Raw genomic sequence first — 27,633 nt, 5'->3', positions numbered from 1 at the left:
GTTCCTTGCTTGTAAGGGTAACTTAGCTCTTTTGTAAAAGAGCTAGTTACAGAGATACTGCAACTGCAAAGAGGAAGGGACTGGGGTGGGAAGTCATCCACCATCCTTACTCTTGCCTACTGCAACTTTGGGTCCTCCTGCACCAATTCAGACAAATCTATTCATCTCAAACTGCTTTTAAGTCAAAATACAACTTTAAAACTCACCACAAACACAAGGGAAAGGCCATAGCAACATGACTGCAGGAGCACACCAGCCTGCCCTTTGAGAGATGTCTCATATAGGACATCGTATCAGACACTTGTCTCATCTTCCCTTGTTCTGGAAGCCACATGGGGCAAGAGCTGCTCTAGCTCAGGAGGAACTTGCTCTGACTGGAATTTAGCATAGACATTGCACCTTTGCTCCTATGCATTCTGATGCTTGCGTAACTGCTGCATTTCCTTTCCATCTTCTATGAATGATGATGTCTGAAGCAACCAGAACGACTGTATACAGCATCTCTGCCAAACAAGCTCTTTCTGAAAGCCAGAGTTTTGCTCTGTTGCCTTCATCCCTATGAAAGTGATGGGTAATTGACATACGGACTTCTTTCTTTTTTTTTTTTTTTTTTGAAGATCACTGTCAAGTTTCTTTTATGCAAGGAGCAGGGTTTTCCCAGTGCATTTCAAAACACAAAAATGCAGCCGTACTCAAAATCCAGTGATCAGTATGGGAGGTCATGCATGGCCCTTGTGTGAGTAGCCACACATTGTAGCTTTCTGTCACACTCCGTCTTGCAGAGCCATGAACTTCCATCTTTCCCCTACAGCTTTAATGGTGCCAACTAGAAAATGCCTAAACTCCCTCTGCTTTGAAAGGCAGGTCCCTTTCTGTGGCAAGCAGTCGCCAGTGCACAGTCACTGCATTGACTCTTAGGGCAGCTCCCTGGCCTTTGGGGTGCAGGAAACGTGAGCAACCCCATCACACACCTCTTTCAGGTGTATTGTGACACCAGGAAGTAACTGATCCCTCTAAATAAATATTAACAAACACAGGAGAGAGAATTGTCTCCTAAATCTGCCTCTCTGCAAGGAAGGCAAGAAGTGGCAGTGTATCAGCCCTTGTGTTTGGGACTCTAAATGTTTTTCTAAGGTCAAAGTTGTGACCTGAGCCAGACAGGATGTGGCAAGATAGCAAAATTTCCTTCAGATTTTAGAAGACAATGCCCCTCTCATCTCTGACTGGAAACCTGTCAGTGAATAAACATTGCTGAAGGAGGGTGCTCCCAAGGGCAGGGCTCATGAGACGGCTGAGTTGATGTAGTGAAGAGGCGAGAAGGATGCAGAATGTACGAAGGCCTTCATCAGTCGAAGTCCCCTTGTGTGTTGCACAGGGTTGTGATCTATCTTGCATGTGACAGATGGCTCCAGGGTTAATATTTCTCCTCTTGCAGTTAGTGGACAGAGACAGATTTACACAGCAGGATTCCCATGAGCTGCTTTAGATATCAACCTAGTGTAAGCTGTGTTCTACAGAGCAGATGCTCTAAGGTGTTCTAAGAGCAGGTGCTAAAATCCAGTATAGCTTAAAGACTGTGAATAGGGAGAAATTACTCCTTGTCTCTCTTGACAAAAAAAAAAAGGTGGTATTACCAAATACAATTTTTATATGCCAGGTTCAGAACAGAGGAAGTAGTTCTCACAACATGCAGCCAAACCTATTCTCATTGCCAGGGAATCCTGTTGATGCTAAAAGTATCTGTGAGTTCAAAACTCAATTGGGCAAGTGAATAGAAAAAAATCTAGATGTTGTGACATGCAAAGACAAGCTTGGTCTCAACTGATTTTAGACAGTTTCAGTGCAGATGCCTGCTCACAAACATCACCCCCTACTCTTGTCACAGCCAACAGAAACAGTAACTTCTGGGACATCACTTACTAGCTTGTTTTGGATACCTACATTCAGAGAGGTGAATCATGTACTCCAGAGCCCGCCGCAGGCCAGGACATCATCTAGGGAGGAAACATTCCTCTTGTTCTTTTCCCTAGCTGTAGGGGAATGAAGACAGTGGATTGATTGACATTGATGATATGTAGCTGTAGCCTTGCTTTGATGATGTGCCGCTGTGATCCTACAGCAAAGTGGTTAAATAGCTCTGAGGGGTGTCGGAGAAAAAGGTGGATGAAGCAGAGACAAGGAGGAGTGTGGTCTGGCCTCTGGAGGATGCAGAAACAGCATGGACAGTAGAATTTGACCAACGGTAAAGCTTTTTGCTGCTTGCTATTTTGTTTGTGTTGCATTATTTCCTGACTGCTGTAACTCAAATTTTAACACCTAGGCATCTGGTCTTGATGATGGCAGAAGACAGGGCGTGGGGTTGGTCAAACCTTTCAGCTGAGCCTGTTTCTCTCATCAGACTATCAAACACGTGCCCTTAGGGAGGGAGTCCTCTTCAGTGTCAGCACTGAGGTGTTGCCTCTACTCCATACCTTTGACATTACTCCTCAGCCTACTCCTGTTGCTGTTGCACTGGGTTGGGTGTACTCTGTGTATGTGTGCTGGGGAGCACAATGCACGCTCCTTGCTTTTTCAGGTATAAAAAATGGAATGTCTGCCAGCATGGGCAGTTCACAGGGCTCACTGGTTGCCACGTCCCCAGAAAACACCTTTAATCATGGAAGGAGGGTAGAAAGAAGAAATGTGATCAGCTGTCATGTGAAGTGGAAGCAAGGTGTACAAGGCCAGGTGATATGGGGCTGACTGCCACATGAATCATAGTCACAGAACGGTTTGGGTCGGAAGGGACCTCAAAGACCATCTAGTTCAACCCCCTGCCAGGGGCAGGGACACCTGCCATAGCCCAGGCTGCCCCCAGCCCCGTCCAGCCTGGCCTGGGACACCGCCAGGGATGGGGCACCCACAGCTGCTCCGGGCAGCCTGGGCCAGCGCCTCGGCAGCCCCATAGTGAAGAATTTCTTCCTTATGTCCAATCTAAATCTCCCCTCTTTCAGTTTAAAACCATTCCCCCTTGTCCTGTCACTGCTACTGCCTTTGCACCGAGCCCCTCTCCAGCTTTCTTGCTGGCCCCTTTAGGTACTGAGAGCTGCTCTAAGGTCTCCCCAGAGCCTTCTCTTGCCAAGGCTAAACAACCCCAACTCTCTCAGCCTGTCTTCATGGGAGAGATCCTCCAGCCCTCAGATCATCTTTGTGGCCTTCTCTGGGCTTGCTCCAACAGCTCCATGGCCTTCTTATGCTGGGGGCCCCAGAGCTGGATGCAGCACTGCAGGGGGTGTCCTCACCAGAGCAGAGGAGGAGAATCTCCTCTCTCAATCTGCTGGCCAAGCTGCTCTGGATGCAGCCCAGGATATGGTTGGCTTTCCGGCTGCAAGCGCACATTGCCAGGTCATGTAGAGCTTCTTGTCAACCAACACCCTCAAGTTCTCCTTCTGAGGGCTGCTCTCAGTCTATTCTCTGCCCAGCCTGTGTTTGTGCTTGGGACACATGTGTTTCTGCTTTGGTTTATAAAGTTTGAATCAAGAATACAGGGAGAATGATGACCTTTGTTCAGGAGCCAGAGGACTCCTCCTTCGCTTTCCACAATGTGCAGGTCTCAGGAAATGCGGTGTGCCAGAGCAGTCGGCACTCCCAAGCCTCATCTCCAAAGGAGGGTACATCTTCCTCCTCTCATGCCACAGAAGCTGCCTTCTGGAAAGCTCAGCCGAGCAGTTAGAACTTGGGATCTGTGCAACTGTAAAAATCTGCTCAGCCCTGTCACCAGAGGCCTGTACGGCCGCATTCAGTGCTGTCATGCAGCCTGAATATGGGTGCCAAAGGACCAGCATGTCTTGGGCAAACATAATTTGATACACCTCTGTCCATGCAAGTGTTGGTCAGGGAGGAATAAGGCTCCAAGAAGACCCACTGAAGTGGTGTGACCTTTACAAATCAGCTATGTAACACTTAATGACATACAGGTAAACCCTTCTGACAAATTGTGTCAGTGCAAGGCATAGCAATATGTAGCTGAAATCTCAGTTGTGCAGAACATTGCGTGATTCTTTCTGTAGGGCCGTGCCTGGACCACTGCCAGCTTCTCGCCTTGTTTCCCAGCCCAGGGTTACCAGGGCTTGACCATCTGTGTTTGCAATGCAGTAAGTGAAAAGGAGCATGACCTGCGCCGTTCAGATTGTCCCTCCTGCTGGAAGCGCCAGCCTTGCCCAGATTTTTTTGCTTCGGCTGTCTCCTATACTCCATTTGCCTTCCGAGCAGCTCAGTGGGATCCTTGGCAACAGGGGGCACCACCAAGAGGAGATCTACACCTCTCCAGAGACCGTGTGACAGAAGCAATGAGACCTGGAATGGCCCAAAGCCATTGTCTCTGCATGGTTGCAGAATACCACGTTTCTCTTGAGCCCAGCACTGCTTTGCTACCTTGCCTGGCGCAGCTTTGCTGCAGCTCCAGCGCCCTTGTGAATCATTAACAGGCCAAGTCCAGCTGCTTCTCTCACGGCTGCTCCTTTCACGCAATTTTCTTTCCCAGCCCCAAAATGTTTAATTCGAGCAAGGCACAGACAAAAAAAGAGAGTCAAAAAGACTTTATGTGAATCTGCCAGCACGGTGAGTAGCCAGAACAATGTGCCCTGTCTCTGCACACCTGGTGGGTAAGCTGGTCCTCCTTGTGAGAAAGGTTCCTGTTTGTCCTTTGCCCTGACACTCCACAGACATGCCTGTTCCTTCTTTCATGGAGAACAGTTTCTCTGGGGCTTGTGGTGGGACTCAATATAAGAGCACCTCTCAGTCTCCATCGTGAATTTCCCGGCCCTTCTCCTTCACTAGCAGCATTGGATCGTTCATGCCCCACAAGAAGCCACCTTTCCCATGCTTTGTGCTTCGTGCAGGGTGGAGTTTTTTACTTTAAGGCTGGTCAGAGTAGGCGGGCACTATAGTCAGTCTTAGAGCTGTGACATACAGAAATGAAGGGGATAGGAGGGAGCAGGCACAGGTGTAGGTAAGAGCGTACAGGTGTGTATGAGAGCCTGGCATGAAGGTAGACTGCTAGTATGTGAACGTGCAGCTATTCGGGTGGCTGCCTGGAGGAGCGTGTGCCACAGCAGTGTGGGTGTGTTAGGACAACTTTGCTTGAACCAGGTCTTGTAGCGCTTCGAGAGGACTTGTTAAGGTGAGATTTTCAACCATTTCTTGATGTCTGGTGTGGATGATGTGGTGCTCAGAAGTGTATTCACTGCTCATGCTCAGCAGCCTGAACTGGGAGATAGTTTTTGTGAAACACTGTAAACATATGAATGCCAGTAAATTGCTACATGAACATGCTACAGACAGAAGCTGTTGGCCTGTCTTAGAGGGTAGTTCCTGCTTCTCCAAGCTTTCTTCTCAGTGCCCTTTCCCAGTGTTCCCCACCAGTGACAGTCATGCCATCTGTTCCCCTCTGAATGGGCAGATGCTACTTTTAATTCTGAGAGGCTGATTAGGCCAAATTGAGGAAGGATTTCATAAAACTATGAGCAATCATTAGTGCCATCTCAAAGACCAGTGTCTGGGGCTTCCTTGACACTAGACCCTCTTTGCTACGCTACTACCGGTACAGCAGTGAGGGATCTGTACAGGTCTGGAGAGCTTCCCTGGACTTGCAGAGCACTCAGCCACAGTCTGCATAACACAAGGTATTTTGGGCTATACTGTTATGCAGCCCCTGCATGCACAGGCTCCACAAACCCGTGCTCTGGGGACATGCTGCCCATGCTCAGAGTGTGTCTGGTGGCTATGTCTCCCTGGGACTGCTTGCTGCTTTCTGTAATGCTCTTTCTTTGCCAGGCTCAAGCTTTTCCAAGACCCCTGTGTGCTTCTGGAAAAGCTTAAAAGCCTGTTTGGCTTTTTAGAGACTCTGGTTGCTCGGGCAGGCAGATATGAATTCTTTGTGTCCTCGTACCTGTGCTGTGGGAAACCCTAATGTGTTGAGACTGGGTTGTCGTACCTTTCAGTAGTTTTTGTTTTTCACCCTGAGTGCCTTGAGATTCTTCTTGTTCTTTCTGCTCTCAGCCAAACCCTGGCTCGTCTCTCTGCTGGGTGACAACATGCCTTTTTTGTTCTGCAGCTGAGATTGTCTCTATTATTCTGGGCCGATCTTTACTCTGCAGTTCTGTGAGGGCTTCATATTTCATTTCTGCAGTATGAAATGAACAGAATCACTTGTGACTCTAGATGTTTGCCATAGGGAAAACATGACTAAGCTTAAGACTTTAGTTTAGAAACATCCCAACTGCCATAATCAAGAGATAGTGGTGAAAACTAAGGTTATGTAATTAGTATTTCTTTCATATTAGGAAATGTCTGATAAAACCTCTACTGCTCTTTGCTGCTCCTCTATTCCACTTCACCAGGCACATGCAACTTATTTCAGTCATTCTCCCCTCAATGATCATCACAACCTCTTGTGCAAGACTGAGGAAGCTGTTGAGGCTGTGGCCTCACATGGGGACATGCTACCAAGAGCAGTCACAGGCATGGTCTGCATATGCTGTGAAATATCTGAAACATCCAGCTCTCCCACCCTGGTGTGACTCTATATAAAAGCACACCCTTGCTTCCCAAAAAGTCTGAATCCATTCTCTTTGACTGAGACTATTCACACATGGGTTTCCAGAGAAAAAATGATTTCTGTGGTTTTAAATCTGCCTGGGTATCTTAATGCTAGTGTTAATGTCTGCTCACAGAGTTTTTTCTCAATTAAGAGCTTCTGGCTGTAGTCCAGGAACTCTGTCAGGAGTGTTTGAATAATTATATTAATAGTGCCAGATGGAAGTGATATCATCAAAGTTCATTCAGGGGCCAGCACTTCTGGTAAACACTGCTGTATTCATTTACAAGAAGGAAGCTGATACATGAGTTATTTTTATAAGTCTTTGTCTGCAGCTCTTCCTACACTGGGAAATTATAATCGCTGCCTGATAAACCCTAAACTCAAAATGAACGCTCAGCGAGTAGATTAGATGAACAGGCCGATATATGCATATATGCTGAGGGAAAAGATGACCTAACCAGTTAGCAGTAGTGACTGTGCTTGGAAATCCTGACAGCAGCGTTACAGGAACTGAAATCATGGAAGGAGGCACCTCCATGCAAATTAGTCTGAAAGCTGTGCTGCAGAGGGAAATTGAGGCAGGGCATGAGGAGGAGGTTAGGGAAACTTTGACCATCGACCCAGAAGATAACGTGGTATGCACACAGTGGGGAAGCAGTGTCTGCACTGTGGCCAGCTGGGGCATGCTCTGTGCTGCAGCTGCTTCAGTAGGGAGGCAGCTGCTCTGCATGGGCATGGCTGTCTGAATCGGTGCAGTCATGGGCTGCACAAAGGCAGTGTACAAAGCCGTGAGGAGCTGGGCTCCAGTGCTGCTCTGTCCAAGAGGGCTTCCAGCTTGCCCTGCAGCCCTCAAGGCCCTGCTCTCTCTATCCTGCCTGGCTGCAGAAGCACCTGGAAGGACTGACCATGACTGAGAACCGGCAAGGTTTTTTAATTTTAGTTCACCTTGGGAGATGTAAAGTGGTTTCACTGGCCAGAGAAGCCTGTCACCTTTGCAGCACAGCCAAACTGCCGGCCCGGCACATGGTGGCAGGGGTGCACAGCACCCTATGTGGACGTCAGTGGCACCCATCGGCGGGCAGCCAGGGCTGTGGGCACCCGCCTGTATTCACAGCACAGTCAGGCACGGCTAGCAGGGGGGAGAAGAGCACACAAGAGAGGAGCAGTTGGCAGAGCATGGTTTAATATACTCTTTTAAAAATGAGGTGAATCTTTCCTGCCCCAGATCCCATCCCTGATGGTATACTCCCTGCGCACGCCTGTGCCAGCCAGTGCTCAGGCTCTGAATTGTCCCCAGCAGCAAAATGGACATTTTCCAACAATTAAATCATCCTGAACAGGCAGGATAGATGTTCCGTGAAAGAAACAGATCTGGGCGGCTCTTTGAGTTGGACTAACATGTTCTATTGTACTTCTCATAAAGACCTACAAGATGAGCGGGGCTGGAGGGAGGGGTAGCAGGAGACAGTCTTTATAAAGGAGTTAGGCTAAGAAAGGGGTTAGTTGTAGGTAAGCCTGCCTACACAAAGATGGATGAGATAAACCCTTGTGGACCTTTCTAGCAAAATTGCCTATGACGCTCTGATTGTGGAGAAGATCTTGTTGTGCTTGGATTTATTACAGTGCCAAATGACTTCCCTTGGTATGTGAGTTTTTGCCTGTGATGACAATAAATGTATCCTGAAATTCCAAAAATAATATAAGCAAAAGAAGTTGAAGCCTCCACTGTATTTTTAAAGCATTCTGGCATAAAAATAGTTGTAAAAGGTCATCAGAGCAGGAGTCTAAAAGTAACTGTGCGGAACTGTTGAATTCTCCACAAAAACTGCTTGTTCCATCTTTCCTCCATAAAAATTGCTGAGGTCATGACTGTAGGGATTGTGTAAACTAAGTACATGTTTCGTAGAATCACAGAATGGTTTGGGCTGGAAGGGACCTTAAAGACCATCTAGCCCCAACCCCCTGCCAGGGGCAGGAACACCTGCCATAGCCCAGGCTGCCCCCAGCCCCGTCCAGCCTGGCCTGGGACACCGCCAGGGATGGGGCACCCACAGCTGCCGGAGGCAGCCTGTGCCAGCTCCTCACCACACCATTTGTGTATACTGACATTTTGATAAACTGAACTAACTCTTAAACTTTGATAAAAGAGCAGACAAGCTTTCCAGTGATCTTCTAGGACTGCATTAGAATGGGTTACCAACAAACAGTGTTTTTGTTACAGAAAATGTTCAGCCCTGCAGTGTTATGTCCATTCCAAAGATACCTTGTGCACTGGTTGTCACAGTGTCAGCAGTGTGTGGCAGCTTTCCAGAACCCTGAGCCTGCAGAGGGATTGGCAGGAGCCTGATGCACCACATCCTGCTTTCCTCATGATCCTGTAATGCTGAACTTCCTCTGTCTCTGCAGGTCCCTTGCAACCATGATGAATTCTAGAAGGGTGCAGGTTCTCCTGATTCTGGCAGTTTTGGCCTTCCTCCTGATCCACTTGTACTTCCTACCCTGCAGCAACAATGCCCCCATGGAGGAAAAACCTTCTCCAGTCCACGTCCTCATTCTCTCCTCCTGGCGGTCAGGATCTTCCTTTACTGGACAGATCTTCAGCCAGCATCCCAGCGTCTTCTACCTGATGGAGCCCGCGTGGCACGTGTGGGTTACGATGTACCAGAACAGTGCCAAGGTCTTGCACATGGCAGTGCGGGACCTGGTCAGGTCGGTCTTTCTGTGCGACATGTCTGTGTTTGATGCTTACATGTCTAGCCAGAAGAAAAAGTCTGATTTATTTCAGTGGGAAACAAGCCGAGCCTTGTGCTCCCCCCCTGCCTGTGACTCGTTCAGTCGCAGTGACATAATCACTGCAGGCAACTGCCGAACCATCTGTGGCAAGTACCCGTTCAGCAAGGTGGAGGAAGCCTGTAAAACTTACAGCCATGTTGTTATCAAGGAGGTTCGGTTCTTTGACCTGAAGGTCCTCTACCCGCTTCTCACTGATCCGTCCCTGAACCTCAAAATCATTCACTTGGTCCGTGATCCTCGGGCTGTGTTCAAGTCCCGAGAGAACGCAGTGGCAGACTTGAAACTTGACAGTAACATTGTTGTGGGGTCCCAGAGGACAAAGGGAGAGATGGGGCCCTACAACACAATGCAAGCAATCTGCAAAAGCCATGTCGAGATTTACAAGGCAGGCAGGCATGCCATTCCCAGCTTCCTGAAAGATCGCTACCTGCTGGTTCGCTATGAAGACATTGTCAGAGACCCGCTAGCAAGGGCTGCCGAGATGTACAGGTTTGCAGAACTCCATTTCACACCAGCACTTCAGAAGTGGGTGCACAACATCACTCACGGGAAGGGGCAAGGAGCACAGGCCTTTGATATTGGGTCCAGAGATGCGCTGAGAGTATCACAGGCCTGGAGGGAGACCCTTCCCTTCCAGAAAATAGAAAAAGTGCAAAATGTGTGCAAGGATGCGATGGAGTTGCTAGGCTACCGGCTCATTCGGTCTGAAGAAGAGCAAAAAAATATGTTGCTGGATCTCTTGTTTGCCCACAACTCCTCTGAGTAACCAATTCTGAAGGCAGAAAAACTGTTCTCTGCACCTGCTCTCTGAAGGCTGCAGAGTGGAGAACTCTTTACTAGAGAGAAAGAGGACAGAGGTGCATGCATGGGGGTGCTATGCAAGGACAAATAACACAGGAACCCCAGCTGCACCAACGAGTGCTTTCTCAGCAGCACACTCACCCTGCCAGGCCCCTGCAGGCTCAGCCACAAGGGAGGCTGAAGTAATGCAAGTCTGTTTTGCAAATTAAGTCCATGGATTATGTGAAAGAGGAAGAAGTTGTAGACTGGAGCAAACAATGCCAAAGGAGGGGGAGCAGAGAGCAGAGCTCAAGCCCCTCATAGGCCACAGCTAAATATTAGTTGAAACCACATGGAGCAATTGCACTGCAAAGGAGGAGGAGATAGATATAAGTGGAAGTGGAATAAAGATAACATTATTTGTCTTGCTGGATGTTACTAGGATACTTAATGCCAGAAGAGATACAAGGATGACTAGACATTGGTTTCTGGGAAGATCCTTTATTCAGAATGGTTGAGTTTTCAAGCCCAGCTTTTCTTTTGCTCCATTCCAGTGCCTGGGCATCCAGCTTTGGTGGCAATGTTGGTGAAATGTTTGTGTTCACTTACTATATAATGGGAAAATGGAATAAACCAGCTATAATTGAAAATAAGAATTCCTGGTTTTGTATATGGGGATTCACTTATTTTTCAGCTGAAATAATTTTGTCTTCTAGCTTTGAAAACCAAGAATACTTCTTCCCTGGGAGTTCTCACAGTCCGCATGTGTGACTGAGAAGAATTTATGCTAAGGTTGGGATTGTAAAGACAAGGTAAGGACACAGGTTCCCTGAGTATAGATACCGGAACTGGGAAGAAGGTTTTTGGGAGTGGACTGAAGAAGTTGAGAGGAGACCAGGAAGTTACTCTGTTGAATTATTTGGTGAGAGCATTTCCTGTCTTAGAGCACAACAAAATTATGTTTAATAGACTATGCCATCCTCCACCATCACCACTACAGATGCCATTCTCCCACCTCCAATGGGAATATGTAGCTCAAACCTGAACAACAGAATTACTTTTACCGGTTCTTAAGTGTTCCACAAGACAGAGAAAAGCTTGTTACCAGACATGGGGAGTGAAATGCCTACAAATACCTCCTTCTAAACATCCTCTTTCGTGTGTAAATCGCAGAGTCCCTTTAACATTTGTCTATTTAACAGTGCATTCAGAGATTGCCCCAGAGCTGGGATCAGAAGCATTAACGAGGGATGAGGCTCAATTCTGAGGGTGTGCATCCTCGGGAGAAGGCGGTCAAGGCAAGGCTGGACACTGGAGGTGATCTGAGGAGGCTCCAGGCAGGAGCAGGGTGTTCAGGGCCATGGGAAGCTGTGTTCCCCTTCCCTCCCCACCAGCACCCCTGGCCCCTGGGCCACTGCTCCTCTTCCCTGCCTGCAGCCCCTTGCCCCAGGGCCCTGTTCACTTTGCCAGTCAGCCACCCTCCCCTTGCTAGTGAAGCCCTGGCAAGGAGCGCTCATCTTAAACCTGCCAGAAGGGCATTTGGTGCCCGCTAGAGAAAAAAGTGACGGTGTCTACCTGGAGGACTAGACCTCATTTGCATGTTATTCAAGAGTTGCAAGACCTTCTTAAAAAGAGAAACACCAACTGCTGCATTTTAAAACTGGGGATATAGTGACTGTGTTCACATTTGAAGATGTACAGGCAAGAAACATGTACAGTGTCTGGCCTCTACCTGCTGTGTGTATTTGAAGGGTGGCTGAGAAGGGTTCACCTTAACTGCACAGCCATCTCTAATGGCTGGAAGGAGGCTCTTCTGACAAAATCACAGCAGCTGGGCTGGTTGGGCAGTTTTGTACCAGAGAATTAACAAGGGCTTTGTTATGTGGGGATCCTCCTGGGGAAAGTAACCTTCCAGACACTGAGCAGTTATGTTGGTTGGCAAGAGAAAGTAGCTGCTAGCTAAAGCATGGACCTGTGGAATGAACCAAAGAGCCACCCCCAGTTAACAGTCAGCTCTGAGATCACAAAGAGGAGCAGCCTAGAGAAGTGGGAGAGCTCCTCAGCCCAGAACAGCTGTGTAGACACCTTCACTGGGGTAGGCATCAGCACTCCAGATCCTGTGTGTCCCTTTAGGGTAAGAGATTATCCTGCAGCAGTTAGAACAAGAGTTGTAGGATGAACTGTGCAATAGCGAGCAGTGAGCAGCAGAGGTTAGTTGCCCAGCAAGGCAGCTCTAGAAGCAGAACTGGCCAGCAGTGGGAAAGATGGTATGGGCAGGAGGAAGGAGCCTTCCTTTCAATTTTTGTTATGCTCAGTATTATTATTGTTAATTATTTAGGTTTCACAGGCCGGTGTTTTGTTGCAGCATTTCTATTATCCATGAAATTATATTTCTTCAAGTGCCCACGTGTACACTTGTGCCTTGTAAGGGGTGGCCCATAGCTTGTTACCCAGTTTGCAGGGTTTTCCTGGTTTCTGGGTGCAGGACTAGACGAATGTCCGTGTTTCTGAAGGAGCCCTTTGAAACTGAGTCCAGACATCTCTTACCACTGAACAGGGCTTAGCATGTTGAATTATTCAGATGTTCTGCGAAGTCTGTACACCATTTCTCCTATAGCTGCTAGCAATTTCCTTCAGCACGAAGTCAGTCTCTATCCAAATTTCACTTTCAGTCATGGTTTTCTTTTGGACGAAGCAATTGGCGCTGATCACCAAAACTAAAAACATCTAAAAGCAGCTGTGGGTGATTACAGGATGTTTCCTTCTCAGGGGCATGGTTTCTCCCTGGAGACCACTAAGACAGGGCTCCTTTAAGTATGAATCCTATTTTTTAAAACAAAGCTGTTACTCTTAGTGGTTGCAAAGACTCCAGGTGCTATTCCCATAATCTTTCCAGAGTCTGAATTTCCATTTAATCATTTGTAAAACTGAAATAATAGTGACTCCATTCAGAAGAGGCAGATCTCAGTCTTGTATTGTGTAAGTAAGTGTTTGAAGTAGATTCATAGAGGAGACATCAGAAACTGTATCCAGCATTTAGGCTGTAGTGACATTTACAGACCGCCTGCTACCATAGCACTGTGGATGTCTATATTCCTAGAGCTAAAACCCTAATCCCTGCAAAGGGTGGGATGTTGTATAGTATGGAAATCATTGTCTTACTACTAGGGAACCTGTTGCATGGCAAAATCCACGCTGAGCAGCCAGTGCTCCATGCTAGCAGGCACCGGCATCATGATAGTACCCCCAATGAAAGAATGTTAATCTTCCTTTACATAGTGTTTATGCAAATTTAGGGCAGGCTGGCATAGAGAAGCAGGACTTGTACTGCACCAGAGCAGCACACAGCCACCATGTTTCTTTTCAAGTCCCCTTAAAATGGACCTTAACTCAACATGCTCCACTAAAAGCATGGCATCTCAGAAGTCTGCTCTTAATGAAGTCACAGTACAGAGCTTCCTACTTCAAGCACCAAGAAGCTTGTTTCTGAGCAAAAGTAGACTCTTTTCAGTGCATAACTAATTATATCTCTACACTAACCACTTTCAGCTTCAGTGGCATCATTTTTATTATGGATACTTGTTTTCAGTGGACTCAGCCAATTCCTTGTATCAAATATTTAGCTGGACAAAAACCTTCAGTGTTTCCAGTCAGCCAATAAACAAATGACATTAAGAATAACATCTGATGTATTTTCCTATTGTACTCTTTCAAAAATCACTTTAACTTCTGCTTCCTAAGCTTAGTCAGAGGAAAAATCAGGATTGCTGATTTCAGTATATCTTTACTACACTCCTTTAGCCATGTTTCCTCAATACCGTTGGCAAGACTTTCTTCTGGAAGCACCAAAGCCACACAGTGTGGTCACATGAATATTTAAAGTTGCCTTCATGCAAGCAAAGATGACTTAAAAATACTTTTTGGAGGAGGAAAAGAAACAACAAAAAAATACCCAGACTTTCAAGATGGTGAGCATGACATTTAAAACTATGGCTACTTCCTTTCACACATGTATAAAACTGAAGATAGTGGAAGTCTGTTTAGAAACAAATGTCACCTTTGCATTGTGCAAGTTCAGAAAAGTAAACTGCTTTTATACCACTGAAGTGTAAGATGGAGAGGTCACCAACTCTTTGGTATTCCTGTCTGTTGCTCTTCAACCTGGTGCATGCAATTGGTTCTTCACTGGTAACTTAGTTATGAAAGGCCAGAATTCGTAATTTTTGATGAATGCTGGCCAACTCTAGAAGGAAGCAAATGGGAAACACCCAAATTCCAGATAATAGTTTGCAGACCCAGTATTTCTGCCTCTGGAATTGTCTTTAACTCAAGGTTTTGGCATCCACGTTGCCACTCACCCTTCCAGGTTTACAATATTGCTGCTCCAGGCAGTAACACAAAGAAACTTGGAGCTACAAAAAGAGCATTCCTGACAGTGCAGGGACCCAATATGAACATGGAAAGGCAAACCGTCTCCGGCATACTGGAAGGAAGGTAAGATAAAGCAGAGAAAACAAGGACTTTTTACCGTGGGAGAAGGCAGAACCATACGATATAGTGACATCTCCAGGTCCTGTCAATGGGAAGCTGGACTGAAGAGACCTATACCCATGTGCCTGCACAAGCAAGAGTGCATCTGTGGATAAGCAATGGCTTTCAGGCGTTCAGAACAGACACAAGGCAGCAACCTTTAGTGAGCTGTGCTCTTTTGTGTCTTCGTTCCTGCGCATACCGAGTGCTCCAAGTGTATATGGAAAGGTTCTCGGTGTCAGACAACAGTGTCTGTACGGTTCCGCAAAGGTAAAAGCACTGACGTGTATGTCTGACTAACTGCCCCGAAAAAGACAAACTCTTAAAATAAGCATCACTTGGAATTATAAAAGGATGTAATAAGTCTTTATTATTTATAAGGTAACAAAATTGTATCTTTTTATATTGCAGGCATTTAAAGTGTTCTGTCTCACTTTGGATTGTAGAGCAGTTTTGGTTAATTAAAGAAGATGACCAATGAACTCTGAGATTATGGTGCTGCTGAGATGTATACACCACTCAAGCTAGAACGTGGGCTTCTGGCTGCAGGAGCTGTGCACGAACCTGGCCACCAGCAGCCCCTGGGTTTGAAATTCAGATGGTAAAGTTTTGTTTTTTCAAAAATCTGACTACTTTGCTATGTTATCTTGCACTTCCTTGTTAAGTGCTTATCTGGTCTTCCACAGAAGTCTCAAGTAACCAGTCTAAACAGCATGTATGTACCAAAGAATTCTTATTTTTTCAGAAGGAATGACCTATCCAGTGAAACACTGCAGTCTAAACCAGAGTCTTGGCATTTTAAGTTATGTTGGCTAACTCCCCAAATAATCAGTTGGTGTTTCAGGATTGCGGTTTTCTGCAGTAGCAGGCTCACTGTATCAAATAATCATTGATTTTCAATATAATTTGAATTTGTATTAAAATCGGCAATTTCCTAATTCACCTTAAAATTTTTTGAATGCCACAGTTCAGTGAGCAAAAACCTCAAAACATAATGCTAAGGTGGTGAAATGTTGATTATACACACACACCAAGAGAATGAATTCCAGATCTTTCAAATAACGTTAAAATAGTGACAAGAGCACAAATTCAGGCTGAAAGCACTGAGTTTTTCAGACTGTGACTGTATACTAGCAGTGGCGTTCTCTCTCTCACACGTCTTCGGTCATAGATACCTAAACAAACTCAGAGCGCTCCTTTCTAACTTGTATCTCCTACTTGAACTATCGCAGGTGGCCCTGGAAGCTACTCTTCTTTTTCCAGCTGCACTACACTGTCTGATATAAATCTTACTTTGCCCAGATTAAAGCAGCTGTTAAGTTTTCAACCTGTTGAGATGCAAGCTGGGGCAGAAGTATTAACTGGTTTTGAAATCATGAAGCAAGATGGTAAAGTTAATGTTATTAAACCCAGCAATATTAGCACTGGAGAACATGCGCTGGAAGTGGTAATAAAAACTGAGATGACTGTCAACTGGCCAGAGATATTAGCTGACAGTTCTCTGTAACATGAGACTGAGTATGATAATGTCATAGTGACCTTTTTTGGCCATTCTCAGTACACATGGCCACTCTGAGACATCTTGGCATTCATGTATGAGACCAAGTACCTCATCTTCTGGCATGAAAGTTCTTGATCCTTCTTTTTCAACAGTTGCATTTTCATTGTTACCATCTCCAAACGTCTGCTGCTAATGAAGGTTCATTGGCAACAGCAACAACAAGCTAATGATAAGAACTGGCAGAGCAGGTTATTAAATGATCATCCCCCAGAGGCGGAAGACAGACACATGGCAGAGAGCAGGCTGCTGTTGTGCACTAGTAACACATTACAGGTTAGAGCACTTAATGTGACTCTCGTCAGATTTTGGTGCCAATGCTATTCAAAATCCTTTGCATGCAGCAATGTATAAGTAGGACTGTCAGTTGGTTTAGATAGTAGAGACACTTCAAAGCAAGTGTTCAGTGGAAACTTGATAGATATGAAAATGCCTCTTCATGATTTTCTACTTTTAAATGTTTAGTGTACTCAGTGTTACAAATAAAAACCGATTACGAAACAGGCCTTTAAAAAAATCATTTTAAAGGATTGCTGAAGATTTAGAATGTTGCATCAAACTTTCCATTGCATTTACATTTCTGAAATGACTGGGTTTTTAAGTTCCTGCTGCAGTCATAGATTAGCCATTCCCCTCTGCTTTGCTATCTAACTTTTCCTAAATGCTATCCGCTTTGCTACATTTTCAGCTCCAAATTTTGCTATCAATTTATTTCTGATGTGTTCATCGTCTTTTTGCAATTCCAAATCATCCTCTCTGCTCCATACAGGGTACCCATCTAAGCGCTGCCCTGTCTGCAGAAAGTGTAAAGTGGTCTCCACTTCACCGGTGTTTTTCAGGAAGGCCTGCGTAATCGTGAGCAGGTCCATGCTGAGATGCTCCATGAAGCGCTGCATAGTTTTTACTACTTCTCCCACCACACTGGAAGAAGAGCAAGAGCTTGCTGGTCTTTCTTCCCTTGGCTTTTCCTGACACCCATTTGCAGAGTCCTCCAGTCCCATTTTCAAACCAAACACTGTTTCTCCCAAGGACTTTCCCCCTCCATTTTGTGTAGAAAGTTCTTCTGTGATGTCTGAAGCGTCGCTTCCTGACTAAAAGAAAGAGAGAGGCATGGTATATTCTGGCAAGCTGCTTTTACCACTGGTGCCCCACCACCTTCTGCTGAGACTCTACGTTAGGTAAGAAACCTCAGAAACCACCAGGCGTGGCAAAACTTGGTGAGTGAAGCGAAGCAGTATGCCTTAACGGTGATACGTAAGATCACAGAAAAGCACGAGACCCAAGGAAGAATCGAACAGCCCAAGTACAAATGGCAGAAGCCAGTGTCAACGCGGCTGCAGGGAGGTTTTTGGCCCGATGCGAAGGAACAGCTTCGCTTGCCAGCGTGGCCCTTAACAAGACGACACGTTAGTTCCCTGCAGCGAGCGCGGCCCGGGGGCGCGCTGGCCACTTACCTCCGTGCTTTCAAACTCCCGGTTAGCCGCCGCGAAAATACCCAAGGTCTGCGCGGGCTCCGCCGTCTTCTGGGGCTCTGCGGGAACAGGCAGGCATCGGCGGCCGGGCAGCGCCGCAACCCGGAGCTCAGGGCCCGCTCGACGCCGCCTGCTCCCGCTCCTCCACGCTCCCGCCCCCCGCTCACCCCTGTGCCGCGGCCGCAGATGCCGCAGGTAGCGGTCGCGCATGGCCTGCCAGCTGTGCCGCGTCAGGCCGGCCCGCTCCAGCTCCTTCCAGAGCGCCCGGCCGCGCGCCCGCGCCTGGCCCTGCTGCTGCACCGCCCACAGCAGCGCCACGTCCTCCGCCTCCGTGAAGGCCAGGCGGCCGCGGGGGGCGGCGGCGGCGGGCGGCGCGGCGGGCAGCCGGTAGGGCTCTAGCGGCAGCCGCTGGTTGCGCTCCACGCACTCCGTCACGTACACGGTGGAGACAGCCCCGCTGGGCGCCTCCTCGCCGGGCTGCGCCAGGAGCACGGCACCCGGCTCCCGCACGCGGCACAGCCGGCCGCCGCCTGCCAGCAGCAGCGGCGCCAGGCGTAGCTTGGCCAGCCCGGGCCGCACGTAGAACCGCATCGGGGTCCCGTCGTCCCACAGGAACAGCGACCGCGACTGCAACGGCGTCACCCCCTCCCCGCGCGCCGCCATCGCCGCCCGGGCGAGCAGGCGCGGAAGCGCCGGAAGAGCGGGCGGCGGCGCCGGAAGGGCGGGCGGCGGCGAAGATGGCGGCGGCGGCGAAGATGGTGGAAGCGCGGGCGCTCGAGACGGAGGAGACCGAGTCGCGCCTCAGCAAAAAGTGAGGGTGGGCGGGCAGGTGGAGCCCGGGCGCGCCGGGCTAGGGAAGCGAGCGTCCGGCCGACCCAGTGCGCGTCTCCGCCAGGCGATCCGTCGGGGCGCGCCATGCTGAGCCCCGGCGCTGCGCGGCTCCGCGGCTGGGCCTGGAGGGCCGCGCACCGGTGGCGCCAGGCGCATCATGACCAAAGCAGGTCGGTCCTTCCCGGCCTGCTGGGCCCGCCTCTTGCCTCATGAAGTCCCGCCGGCGGGGTCGGGGCCGCGGCGCTGAGGGCTCTGGGGCGGCCGGGCCGGGCCGCGGGGCGGCTCCGGTAGCCCCGGGCGGTTGGTGAGCGGCCTGCGGGAGGTCCTGGGCACGGAGCCACGCGTCCGCGGGGCCCTTTCGCGTGGTGCTTAAGTTGACTTTAACTTTCTGTGAGTACTCGGATCTGGTAGGAGAGGAGTTGAAGGAGCTTAGAGAAGAACGTGCCTAAACGTGCTTAAGGCTTGTTTCGGCTTTTGAGCGGGATAAGAGGGAGCGACAGTGAGCTGCCGGCAGGGCCCCGCCGCACGTTGTCACGGGGCACCTGCTTCATCAGGTTTCCCTCTTTTGCAGTGAGCTGAAGAGGCGTTTAAAGGCTGAGAGAAAAACAGCTGAAAAAGAGGCAAAGCAGAAAGAGCAAAGTGAAAAGCATTCAAATAAGCCTTCTTTGATTTCTGACTCCGAGAATAATGTCGGTGCTGATGAGGAAAGCTTGGACCCAAATGTGAGCATCTGGCCTCCTGCTTATTACTCTTTTGAGAATAAATGCTGTTGATTTATGTGTGATTTTTTACTGAAAGGGAGCTGAACGATTAAAAGAGGACAGACCTACATGTTGCTACATAAGGACAATTGATTTTTAGTTTACAACCTGTGAAATATTTTCAATTTCTAACGAAATACCTTGCTTTTGTTTGTTTCTGGCGACAGCAATACTACAAGATCCGTAGCCATGCAATCCAGCAGCTGAAGGGCACCGACGAAGATCCCTATCCCCACAAGTTCCATGTGGATATAGCTCTTTCTGATTTTATAGAGAAGTATGGTCACCTGCAGCCAGGAGATCACCTGACAGACATTACAGTGAGAGTGGCAGGTAAGGGCTTATCTGGGATACAGAAAGGTGGTCTCTTGCTTTGCTAAGTCAGGTTTCAGCTGCCCTTAGTGATGGCATGATCTTTTCAAATTTTGCTGGTCCCCTGTTACTTGGTCATGAAGTGTTAGGCTGTTGAAGACATGTCCCTTCAGGCTGAGTAGATCCATGCAACATCCCTTACAACTACACTATAAGGTTGCGATATGGGCTCTAGGTCCCAAAGTTCATATGGTCTTTTGTGCACCGCTATTACATTTGAGACTTAACTTTCTTGGTTCTTTCATGGTTACTGATCAGTTCAGAGCTGACAGTCCTTTGTCCAAGTGGTAACACTGTGGCTTTTGCCGCTGTATCCTTTTCTGCTAGAGATTCTTTTCCTGATGTCCTCCATACTTTGATATTTAGGTCGAATCCATGCGAAGCGTGCCTCTGGAGGGAAGCTGATTTTCTACGATCTTCGTGGCGAAGGAGTCAAGTTACAGGTCATGGCAAATTCCAGGTAAGTAGAAGGTTGCCAGTAGCATTCTAAACTGAACTGCATTCTGGGGCCTAGAGATCTGTATTTGGGCATTCTGTTCCTTCATTTCCTTAGGCTGTTAGTCTGTGGGCTGGCTTAGGCAGCCAGGTAATGTTTTGCTTAGGATGTTGTGGTTGGCTTACCTGCTAGAAGAATGGGGGTTTTTGTGTTTGGGGTCTTTTTGGTGTGGTGGTTTTTATTTTTTTTTTTTTTTTTTTCTCCCGAAAAAGGATTTGGTCTGGGAAGAGATTTGCAGGACAGTTTGGAATGTTGAATTTTAAACAAACGTGCTTACATTGCTTTTGTAATTACAGGCTCTACAAATCAGAGGAAGAGTATTTCCGTATTAATAACAAGCTGCGTCGTGGGGACATTATTGGTGTCGAGGGGAATCCTGGGAAAACAAAGAAAGGGGAACTGAGCATTATTCCTTATGAAATAACTCTGTTGTCCCCATGCCTGCACATGTTGCCTCATCTTCACTTTGGCCTCAAAGATAAGGTACTTGTCCTACCTGTCACTCTTGGAGGCAATTTGACAGATGCGTCTGAATGGATGACCTTTTGTATCTGCTGATGGTGTCAGCTTACAAAACAAAATTAGTTTTGTTTTGCTATTTTTACGTTTGGCAGCGCATTTTGTCTAGCTTGTTCTAAAGATATTTGTTCTTTTCAGGAAACTAGGTATCGTCAAAGATACTTGGATTTAATCCTTAATGATTATGTGAGGCAGAAATTTATAACCCGTGCAAAGATCATTACATATATCCGGAGGTTTCTAGATGACTTGGGCTTCCTTGAGGTAAGGCTTTGGTGTTTATTTCTCTCTGAATACTGAATGTATTTAGAGGTTCTCAGCTTCAAGGATGCTTTATATTCAGGCTTGTATGTGAAATATTTACAGAAGTGAGAATAATTACCTCTGCACGGTGTGTTTCATCAGTTTAATGTAATGGAAACCATTCCGTTCCTTTCTTCTTAAAGTTAAATGTGTTCTTCAGTGGGTGAGGTTATGACTTTGGAAACTTTTACCAAGGTACTACTTCGAACTACCATTATCCTTCCCTTATTTCTGTAAATTGAGGTGGAAATAACATCCTTGAAATGGTGTTTTGCCTGTGGAGGTAAATGCAGGTTTTACTTCCTTTAAGTAAAATTGATTTTATCTCAGGATACATTGCAGAGTAGCATATGAGAAAATAATACTAGCTCTGCTCTCTGTTGCATCCAGGTTCTTGGTTGTACTTTACAGTTTGCAAAGATTAGAAACTAATGTAGTTTATTTACACGTGTTTATCAGCTGAATCTGCAAAAGCTGCCAGTGGGAGTTTTTGAGAGCAATGGGAATCCGAACCTGTGCTATATCATTTCTGTTGTATGTGTAATGACTTTAATGTCTGTCTTTGATTTGGGTTTGTGGTTTTTTTTCCCCAAATAATTCTTAATATACTACTTACAGATTTTACTGTTTTGATAACTTGATCAAAAAGGACCATAAGAGCCCTTCTCAATTTATATGAAGTTTTGACTTGTTGTTGGAATAATGGAGTAAGTTATCTATGCTTGGCAAGAATATTGGGAATGAAATAAAAAGCAGAGAAGTTGGGGAATGGCCTGCTATACAATAGAGTACAGTCTGGAGGTGCATGAATCAGGCAGTGCTCAGTCATACCAGTACTCTGTATGGTGCAGTGTAGTGTCATGCAATGGACAGATAGTAGTTAATTTTGAGAAAAATTAGCCAAACTGTCATAGGTATTGTATCATGCTTTTCAGCTGATTGTCAGGGCTTGTTAGTTCAATTGTCATCAAATTAAACTTTATTTCTGATTCCAGTACTGTCTGGGATGCTGACTGCTTTCTGTTTTCTGCAGCTCAACTTGTTTTATAGTGTAGGTCTGTTTGGAGAATCTCATTAAATACTTGTTTAGGGAGTTACATGAATTCATAGCCTACACCGTTTCTTCTCTCTTGTAAGTTCTAGCTGCATCCTTGTTCTCTTTTTATCACAGGTCAACTTCTGTGTTTTCGCCCTGACCTTTGTTCTTTCACAGGAGCACTGAATCTCATTATATTTTGTAGAAGCATTCCTCTTCTGTATGGCTAGAAGTAGTTCTGTTGTGAATTGTGAAATTCTGTTGTGAAAATACCTGTTCTCATGCTTCTGGGTCAGTAATGCGGTGTTAATTCTTGAGGCTGAAGTCTAATCTTGTTTCCAAAGAGGCATTCCAGTCTATGAAAACAATTGTATGAGTCTTGATAGCAACAGGTAAGTTTAAGTAATTTGCCTTTACTCACTGCATGGGGGAAGTGCTCTTTAATTCAGAACTGTTTTCATACACTGGAATGTCAAACAATAAAAGATATTTTTTTTTCATCAAAGCTATCTGTGCTTTGTTTGCTTGATCTACAGAGTTCTGCTTTGGAAACGGATCAGATGAAAGCAGGGCAATGAGGTAGGAGCCTGGAAATATTTATGCCACTGTTAAATTATTTTATTTGTTGTTATTATTTTACAGATTGAAACTCCTATGATGAATATAATTCCAGGTGGAGCTGTGGCAAAACCTTTCATCACATACCACAATGAACTGGATATGAATTTATATATGAGAATTGCTCCAGAGCTTTACCATAAGGTAAAATACAAGTCCCTCATGGCTAAACCTGTGTTCTCCAGACTGCTGTGATCTTACTTTAAAAAAGTAAATGTGGCTAAAATGAGGATTATTGTTGAAGAAAGGTGAACCTATTGGAATGGAGGAAGCAAAATGTACCATGAATGAGATTTGTGAAGTTGTGTTGCAGTTCTGTGTGTCTCTCTAATTCTTTTGGAAAAGTTAGTGTGTTTACTAGGGTTTCCTTTTGTTTAGATGGTGGTGGTTGGAGGCATGGACAGAGTATATGAAATTGGGCGTCAGTTCCGGAATGAAGGCATCGATTTGACTCACAACCCTGAGTTCACAACTTGTGAATTCTATATGGCTTATGCAGACTACCATGACCTGATGGAAATTACAGAGAAGTTGCTTTCAGGTGATGTATGCAATATTAATTAAAAAAGAATAAGACTGTCTGGAAGAATTGCATATTATGTGGCATATTCTTCTAAACTTCAGGTTCCTTTTGTAGGGATGGTGAAACATATTACTGGAAGTTACAAGATCACTTACCATCCAGATGGTCAAGATGGACAGGCCTATGAGATAGATTTTACCCCTCCCTTCCGGCGAATTAACATGTTGTATGATCTGGAAAAGGTCCTTGGAGTGAAATTTCCATCGGCTGAGTGTTTTGAAACTGAAGGTTAGATGCTGCCTATGAATGTCTTGTAATTCTTCCTTGACAGAAAGAGGATGAAAGGTCTTGAGTTCTCAGCCTGCAGTCTATCAGCTGCTTTTTTGAGGTGGTACTAACACATGGTTTTGTCTGTTACCTATAGGAGTCCAGAAAGAAGCCTTTGTGCCTTGCAGTTTTTGGCAGGATCTGACTCTAGCTTCTTCCTTTGTTGAGTATATATGATGCTATATACTCAAGGGGCATGATCTGGAGAGTTCTTGGTCTGTTGAGGAGACCCAGCTTTTTATTTCTTCTTCTTCTTTTCTGCAGTTGAGTCTCCATACCTGTGATTATGGGTTAGGAGTATGATTATTTTGGACTTTCTTCAAAATATGCTTATGTACTATTTTGTTTGTAGAATTCAGAGCCATAAGGAAACAAGTTAATATACTTTAGTGTTTTGTTCCCTGCCCTGCTGCACGCCCCCCTCCCCCCCTCAAATAATAACATCCAGCAGTCGTGTAGGGTTGTGCTTAACTGTTGTCAAGTTTCTGAAATAGAAAATAACTTGTGTTTTAGTGTAAACTGATTAAAACCAAATCCTGTTTCTGTAGACTGATGTTTAAGGTGATGTTTTCCATGATGTATACCATTAAGATCTTAAAAATAACTCTTGAGACATGTTGAAGGGTGCACAAATTAAAAAAAAAACTTGGTGGCTTTTCTAATTGTTGTCTACAACAATTTCAGAAACTTGCAAGTTCTTTGATGACCTTTGTGCAGAAAGAAATGTTGAGTGTCCACCCCCCAGGACAACGGCCAGGCTTCTTGACAGAGTAAGTAAAGATAGTGTTTCTATCATCCTAGTGCCTTTGAGGATCTATCTTTATTAACAGAAGTCACTGGAAAGCAAAAGCTTGGCTGCATCTGGGGAAACATGCTGAAATGCATTTCAGCTATTTCTGTACACCAGTGAGAAAACTTGCTGAACCAGAATCTTTTTTTGTGTTGTCTGCACCAAAATGTAGATTTCTGGTGCTTGCTTAATGTGAATGCCAGAGGATTTTAGTTTGGTAACTGGTCTCTTATGTCAGTTTTGTCTGAGATCTGTGTGTTTGTATGTACCTTACCAAACTGGTAGGCTTACCGTATAGTAGTTCTTCTATCAGCTGTATTAAGGCTTTTCCTTTGTACACAAAATACTACCTTTTTTCCCTGCTGCTTTCCCTATTGGCCTTTGTCCAAATGTCCAAATTGAATTATGTTATTATTTATACAGTTCTTGCTATGTCATTTTTCTTATCCAGCTAGGGGACACACTCTCTGTTAATGAAGTTATTACCATGATCAAAAATTGCTAATTGGAAAACTTCCTGGTTTTATGATACCTTCTTCAGCTGTGAAGAGAAGGAAGTAGGGTATTTGGGGAAGGTAGTGTTAGGGAAGTGATGCAATTATGTGGAGTACAGTTTTCCTGGAAGTAATTTGTATCAACCCTATGTTCATCTGTGATTTTTGCTTTTGCTTCCCCAGTTAGTTGGTGAATTCCTGGAAGTCACTTGTATCAACCCTACATTCATCTGTGATCACCCACAGATCATGAGTCCTCTAGCCAAATGGTAAGAGTATGAGACACAGTCAGTGTCTAACTTTTTTAAAACCCCTACTCCTACTTCATTTAAAATAAAAAAAAGAAAAAGTCACATATTTGAAAACAAGTGGTTTTGATGACACCAACCAGGATAGACATTGGTTCCTGAGATGTGAAACCTCCGTGAAGTTTTGACAGCTGTTACTGTTAAGCGTGGGCAGTCCTCCTGAAGTAATGAGTCTGCTCTTTGGTTCTGTACAAATGTTTATTTTAGGGATGGTTGTTTGCCTTCTTCACATAGGCATCGCTCTCTTCGTGGACTAACAGAACGCTTCGAACTCTTTGTGATGAAGAAGGAAGTGTGCAATGCGTACACGGAGCTTAACGATCCTTTCCGTCAGCGGCAGCTTTTTGAGGATCAGGCCAAGGTATGGTGTCTTGATGATAGTGAATCAATGATACAGGCACGTAAGCAAAGAATGCTTCCTGTGTCTATTCCGAATCTGTCATTAGTCCCTGCCGCTGAAAAGCATTGTTACTATTTTGAGCAAGTGTTTCTCACACAAGTGAAAGCCTGTCATTAAAACTCAATTCCTTTTAAAGGAACCTTGCTCTCTAAGGTAAGTCAGTCCAAACACTGCTGTTCATTAGTTTTTTAGTAGGGTAACTTTGTGTTGGAGTATTTTCCTTTTCATTGTACTTGAAGTACTAATCTGGAAAAAAGCAAATATGCAAAGCCTTTTCTCTGTCTTGCTCAGGTTGAAAGTTATTTTTTCACCAGTTAAGCATTTTTGTAGTCCTACAACATTGTACTTGTAGGTTTTTAAATAATTTTTTGTGTCCAGTAGGAGTTTGAATGCCAAGTAAGAAATAGCCTAATTTCCTCAGCTAAGTTACTTATTATTTTAAATTGGTTCACAGGATAGAGCTGCAGACTGGAAATTTAGGCCTGCAGATTTATACTACTAGGTGTCTCTCGGTAAGCCTCAGAGTGACTGAAACTGATTTTATTATTAATTAGGTATACACATCCATGAATGCATGTGTGCCCAGACATGATTGAGGTCAGATAATGCAGTCTGCAGAAACAAGAGTTCCTGTTCTTCCTACTCTTTCTAATGGCTCGGTGCCTGAGAGGTTTAAACAATTGTAAAAACCAGGAAGACAGACTTCCGTTAACTAACTCCCTTGATAGTAAATTTCAAAATGTTCAGTCAGAATGATTAATATTACAGATATCTTTCACTTTTGGTGTGTTATATATATATTTGCTGCAGTTGTTTCTCATGATTATAGCCAGACTTTGCAGCTATGCGATTGTACGTATGGAACAAATATTTGCCTGAAAATTTAATGTTAAGGTGGAGATTGAGACAAAGGATGGCAGTTCACTTTTCAGGATTCCAGGCTCAGGCAGAAAAGTTTGCTTTGCCTGTCTTTTGCAAAGTCTTCCTTGAAACTGTGTGAGCAAAACCATTTGTTGTTGTTTCAGTGTTTACACTTGGCATTTTCTAAATTTGAGAGGGTTGTCTAATCTAAATTTTTATTACTATGACTTTTGGCACTTGGAGGTTGTCAGGGTCATATGTATTAGTTACCATGTCAGTGTAATTTTTTAACTCTTTCTACTTGAGGTGAAAAAAGCAAGTGCTAAACTTGTTTAGTGGAGCAACAACTGGTGAATTTGAACGGTGATGCTTCTTAGTTGTTTCTGCAGACGTGAAAGGCAAGAGTTGCAAGCCACAACACATCTGAGAAGCCTTTGAAAACAATTTATTCCAGTGTCGTCTGCTGCATATGGCCTTCGAGATAGCTTTTACTGAAGTGAAGGGCCTGGGCCTTTGTCTACAGAGGAGACTTTCAGAACAGAAAGGAATTGAGCCTAGAGCTGTTTTGGAAGCACCTGTACAAGTGATCTCCGCAGTTCTCCATGTGCTGAGATTCCTTTTTCTGTTACTTGTGCAACTGTGTAGGGCTTTGGTTTCACCCATGGCACGGCTGCTGTGGATATCGGTATTCCTCCTTTTCGGCAGGGGTTAGCAGAAGTGGTGCTATCAAGGTCAGTACAGCTCACCTTTTACTGTTAATTCTCTTTTAGGCAAAAGCTGCAGGTGATGATGAAGCCATGTTTATTGACGAGAACTTCTGCACCGCACTGGAGTATGGCCTCCCCCCTACAGCTGGCTGGGGCATGGGCATAGATCGCCTCGCCATGTTCCTAACAGATTCCAGTAACATCAAGGTAAGTGTTGGGAACGGCAGTGCCCGCTAGATTTGCCAGGGAGCAGGGCATGAGTCCGCAGAGCCGGCCGGCCCTTTCCAACCGCTCAGCCGTTCTGCAAGAGGGAAAGTTCCACCTGGGGAAAGCTCTCCCTCCTTGCGCTTGGAAACTCCTGCGCTCGTGCCCCGCTGAGCGCGGGGCCGCCCCGGCGCGCGCTGACGGTGCCCCTCTTCGCAGGAGGTGCTCCTCTTCCCGGCCATGAAACCGGAGGACGGCAAGAAGGAGGCGCCGCCGGGGCAGCCCGCCGAAGGCACCGCCGTGTGAAGGCCGCGGCCGGCTAATAAAAGCAGCGTCCTCTGCCGCCCGTGTCTGTGTCTGTGCGCCTGCG

The 27,633-nt window shown here is 45.9% G+C and overlaps 3 protein-coding genes across 5 annotated transcripts; 2 read left to right on the top strand and 1 right to left on the bottom strand.

The window, feature by feature from the left end:
* Positions 1–8,960: 8,960 nt before the first annotated feature.
* LOC308053645 (carbohydrate sulfotransferase 4-like) lies at positions 8,961–14,917 on the top strand (the record flags this gene model as incomplete). Its single annotated transcript, XM_080365166.1, has 1 exon — positions 8,961–14,917. The coding sequence occupies one exon, from the start codon at positions 8,961–8,963 to the stop codon at positions 10,137–10,139; it is 1,179 nt and encodes a 392-aa protein (XP_080221292.1). The 3' UTR covers positions 10,140–14,917.
* Positions 14,918–15,027: 110 nt separating this feature from the next.
* On the bottom strand, positions 15,028–18,376 carry TERF2IP (TERF2 interacting protein; the record flags this gene model as incomplete). 2 transcript variants are annotated; one of them, XM_080365170.1, is made up of 3 exons in its annotated part: positions 15,028–17,332; positions 17,696–17,772; positions 17,881–18,376. In XM_080365170.1, the coding sequence occupies 3 exons, from the start codon at positions 18,374–18,376 to the stop codon at positions 16,889–16,891; spliced, it is 1,017 nt and encodes a 338-aa protein (XP_080221296.1). In that variant the 3' UTR covers positions 15,028–16,888. The 2 variants fall into 2 exon arrangements, with proteins under 2 accessions (XP_080221296.1, XP_080221295.1); XM_080365169.1 differs by having other exon boundaries at positions 17,696–18,376.
* Positions 18,377–18,399: 23 nt separating this feature from the next.
* Positions 18,400–27,606, top strand: KARS1 (lysyl-tRNA synthetase 1). 2 transcript variants are annotated; one of them, XM_080365131.1, is made up of 14 exons: positions 18,400–18,524; positions 19,116–19,266; positions 19,473–19,638; positions 20,044–20,137; positions 20,470–20,656; positions 20,831–20,956; positions 22,674–22,793; positions 23,028–23,190; positions 23,287–23,460; positions 24,184–24,269; positions 24,967–25,052; positions 25,326–25,452; positions 27,123–27,266; positions 27,483–27,606. In XM_080365131.1, exons 1-14 carry the CDS (start codon positions 18,451–18,453, stop codon positions 27,567–27,569), a joined length of 1,785 nt encoding a protein of 594 aa, XP_080221257.1. In that variant the 5' UTR covers positions 18,400–18,450; the 3' UTR covers positions 27,570–27,606. The 2 variants fall into 2 exon arrangements, with proteins under 2 accessions (XP_080221257.1, XP_080221256.1); XM_080365130.1 differs by lacking the exon at positions 18,400–18,524 and adding an exon at positions 18,533–18,714.
* Positions 27,607–27,633: the final 27 nt, after the last annotated feature.

The sequence above is a fragment of the Falco punctatus genome (assembly GCF_963210335.1).
Source record: "Falco punctatus genome assembly, chromosome: 14".
NCBI lineage: Eukaryota > Metazoa > Chordata > Aves > Falconiformes > Falconidae > Falco > Falco punctatus.
The sequence above is the reverse complement of the archived record's forward strand: the minus strand, read 5'-3'. Positions and strand labels throughout refer to the sequence as shown.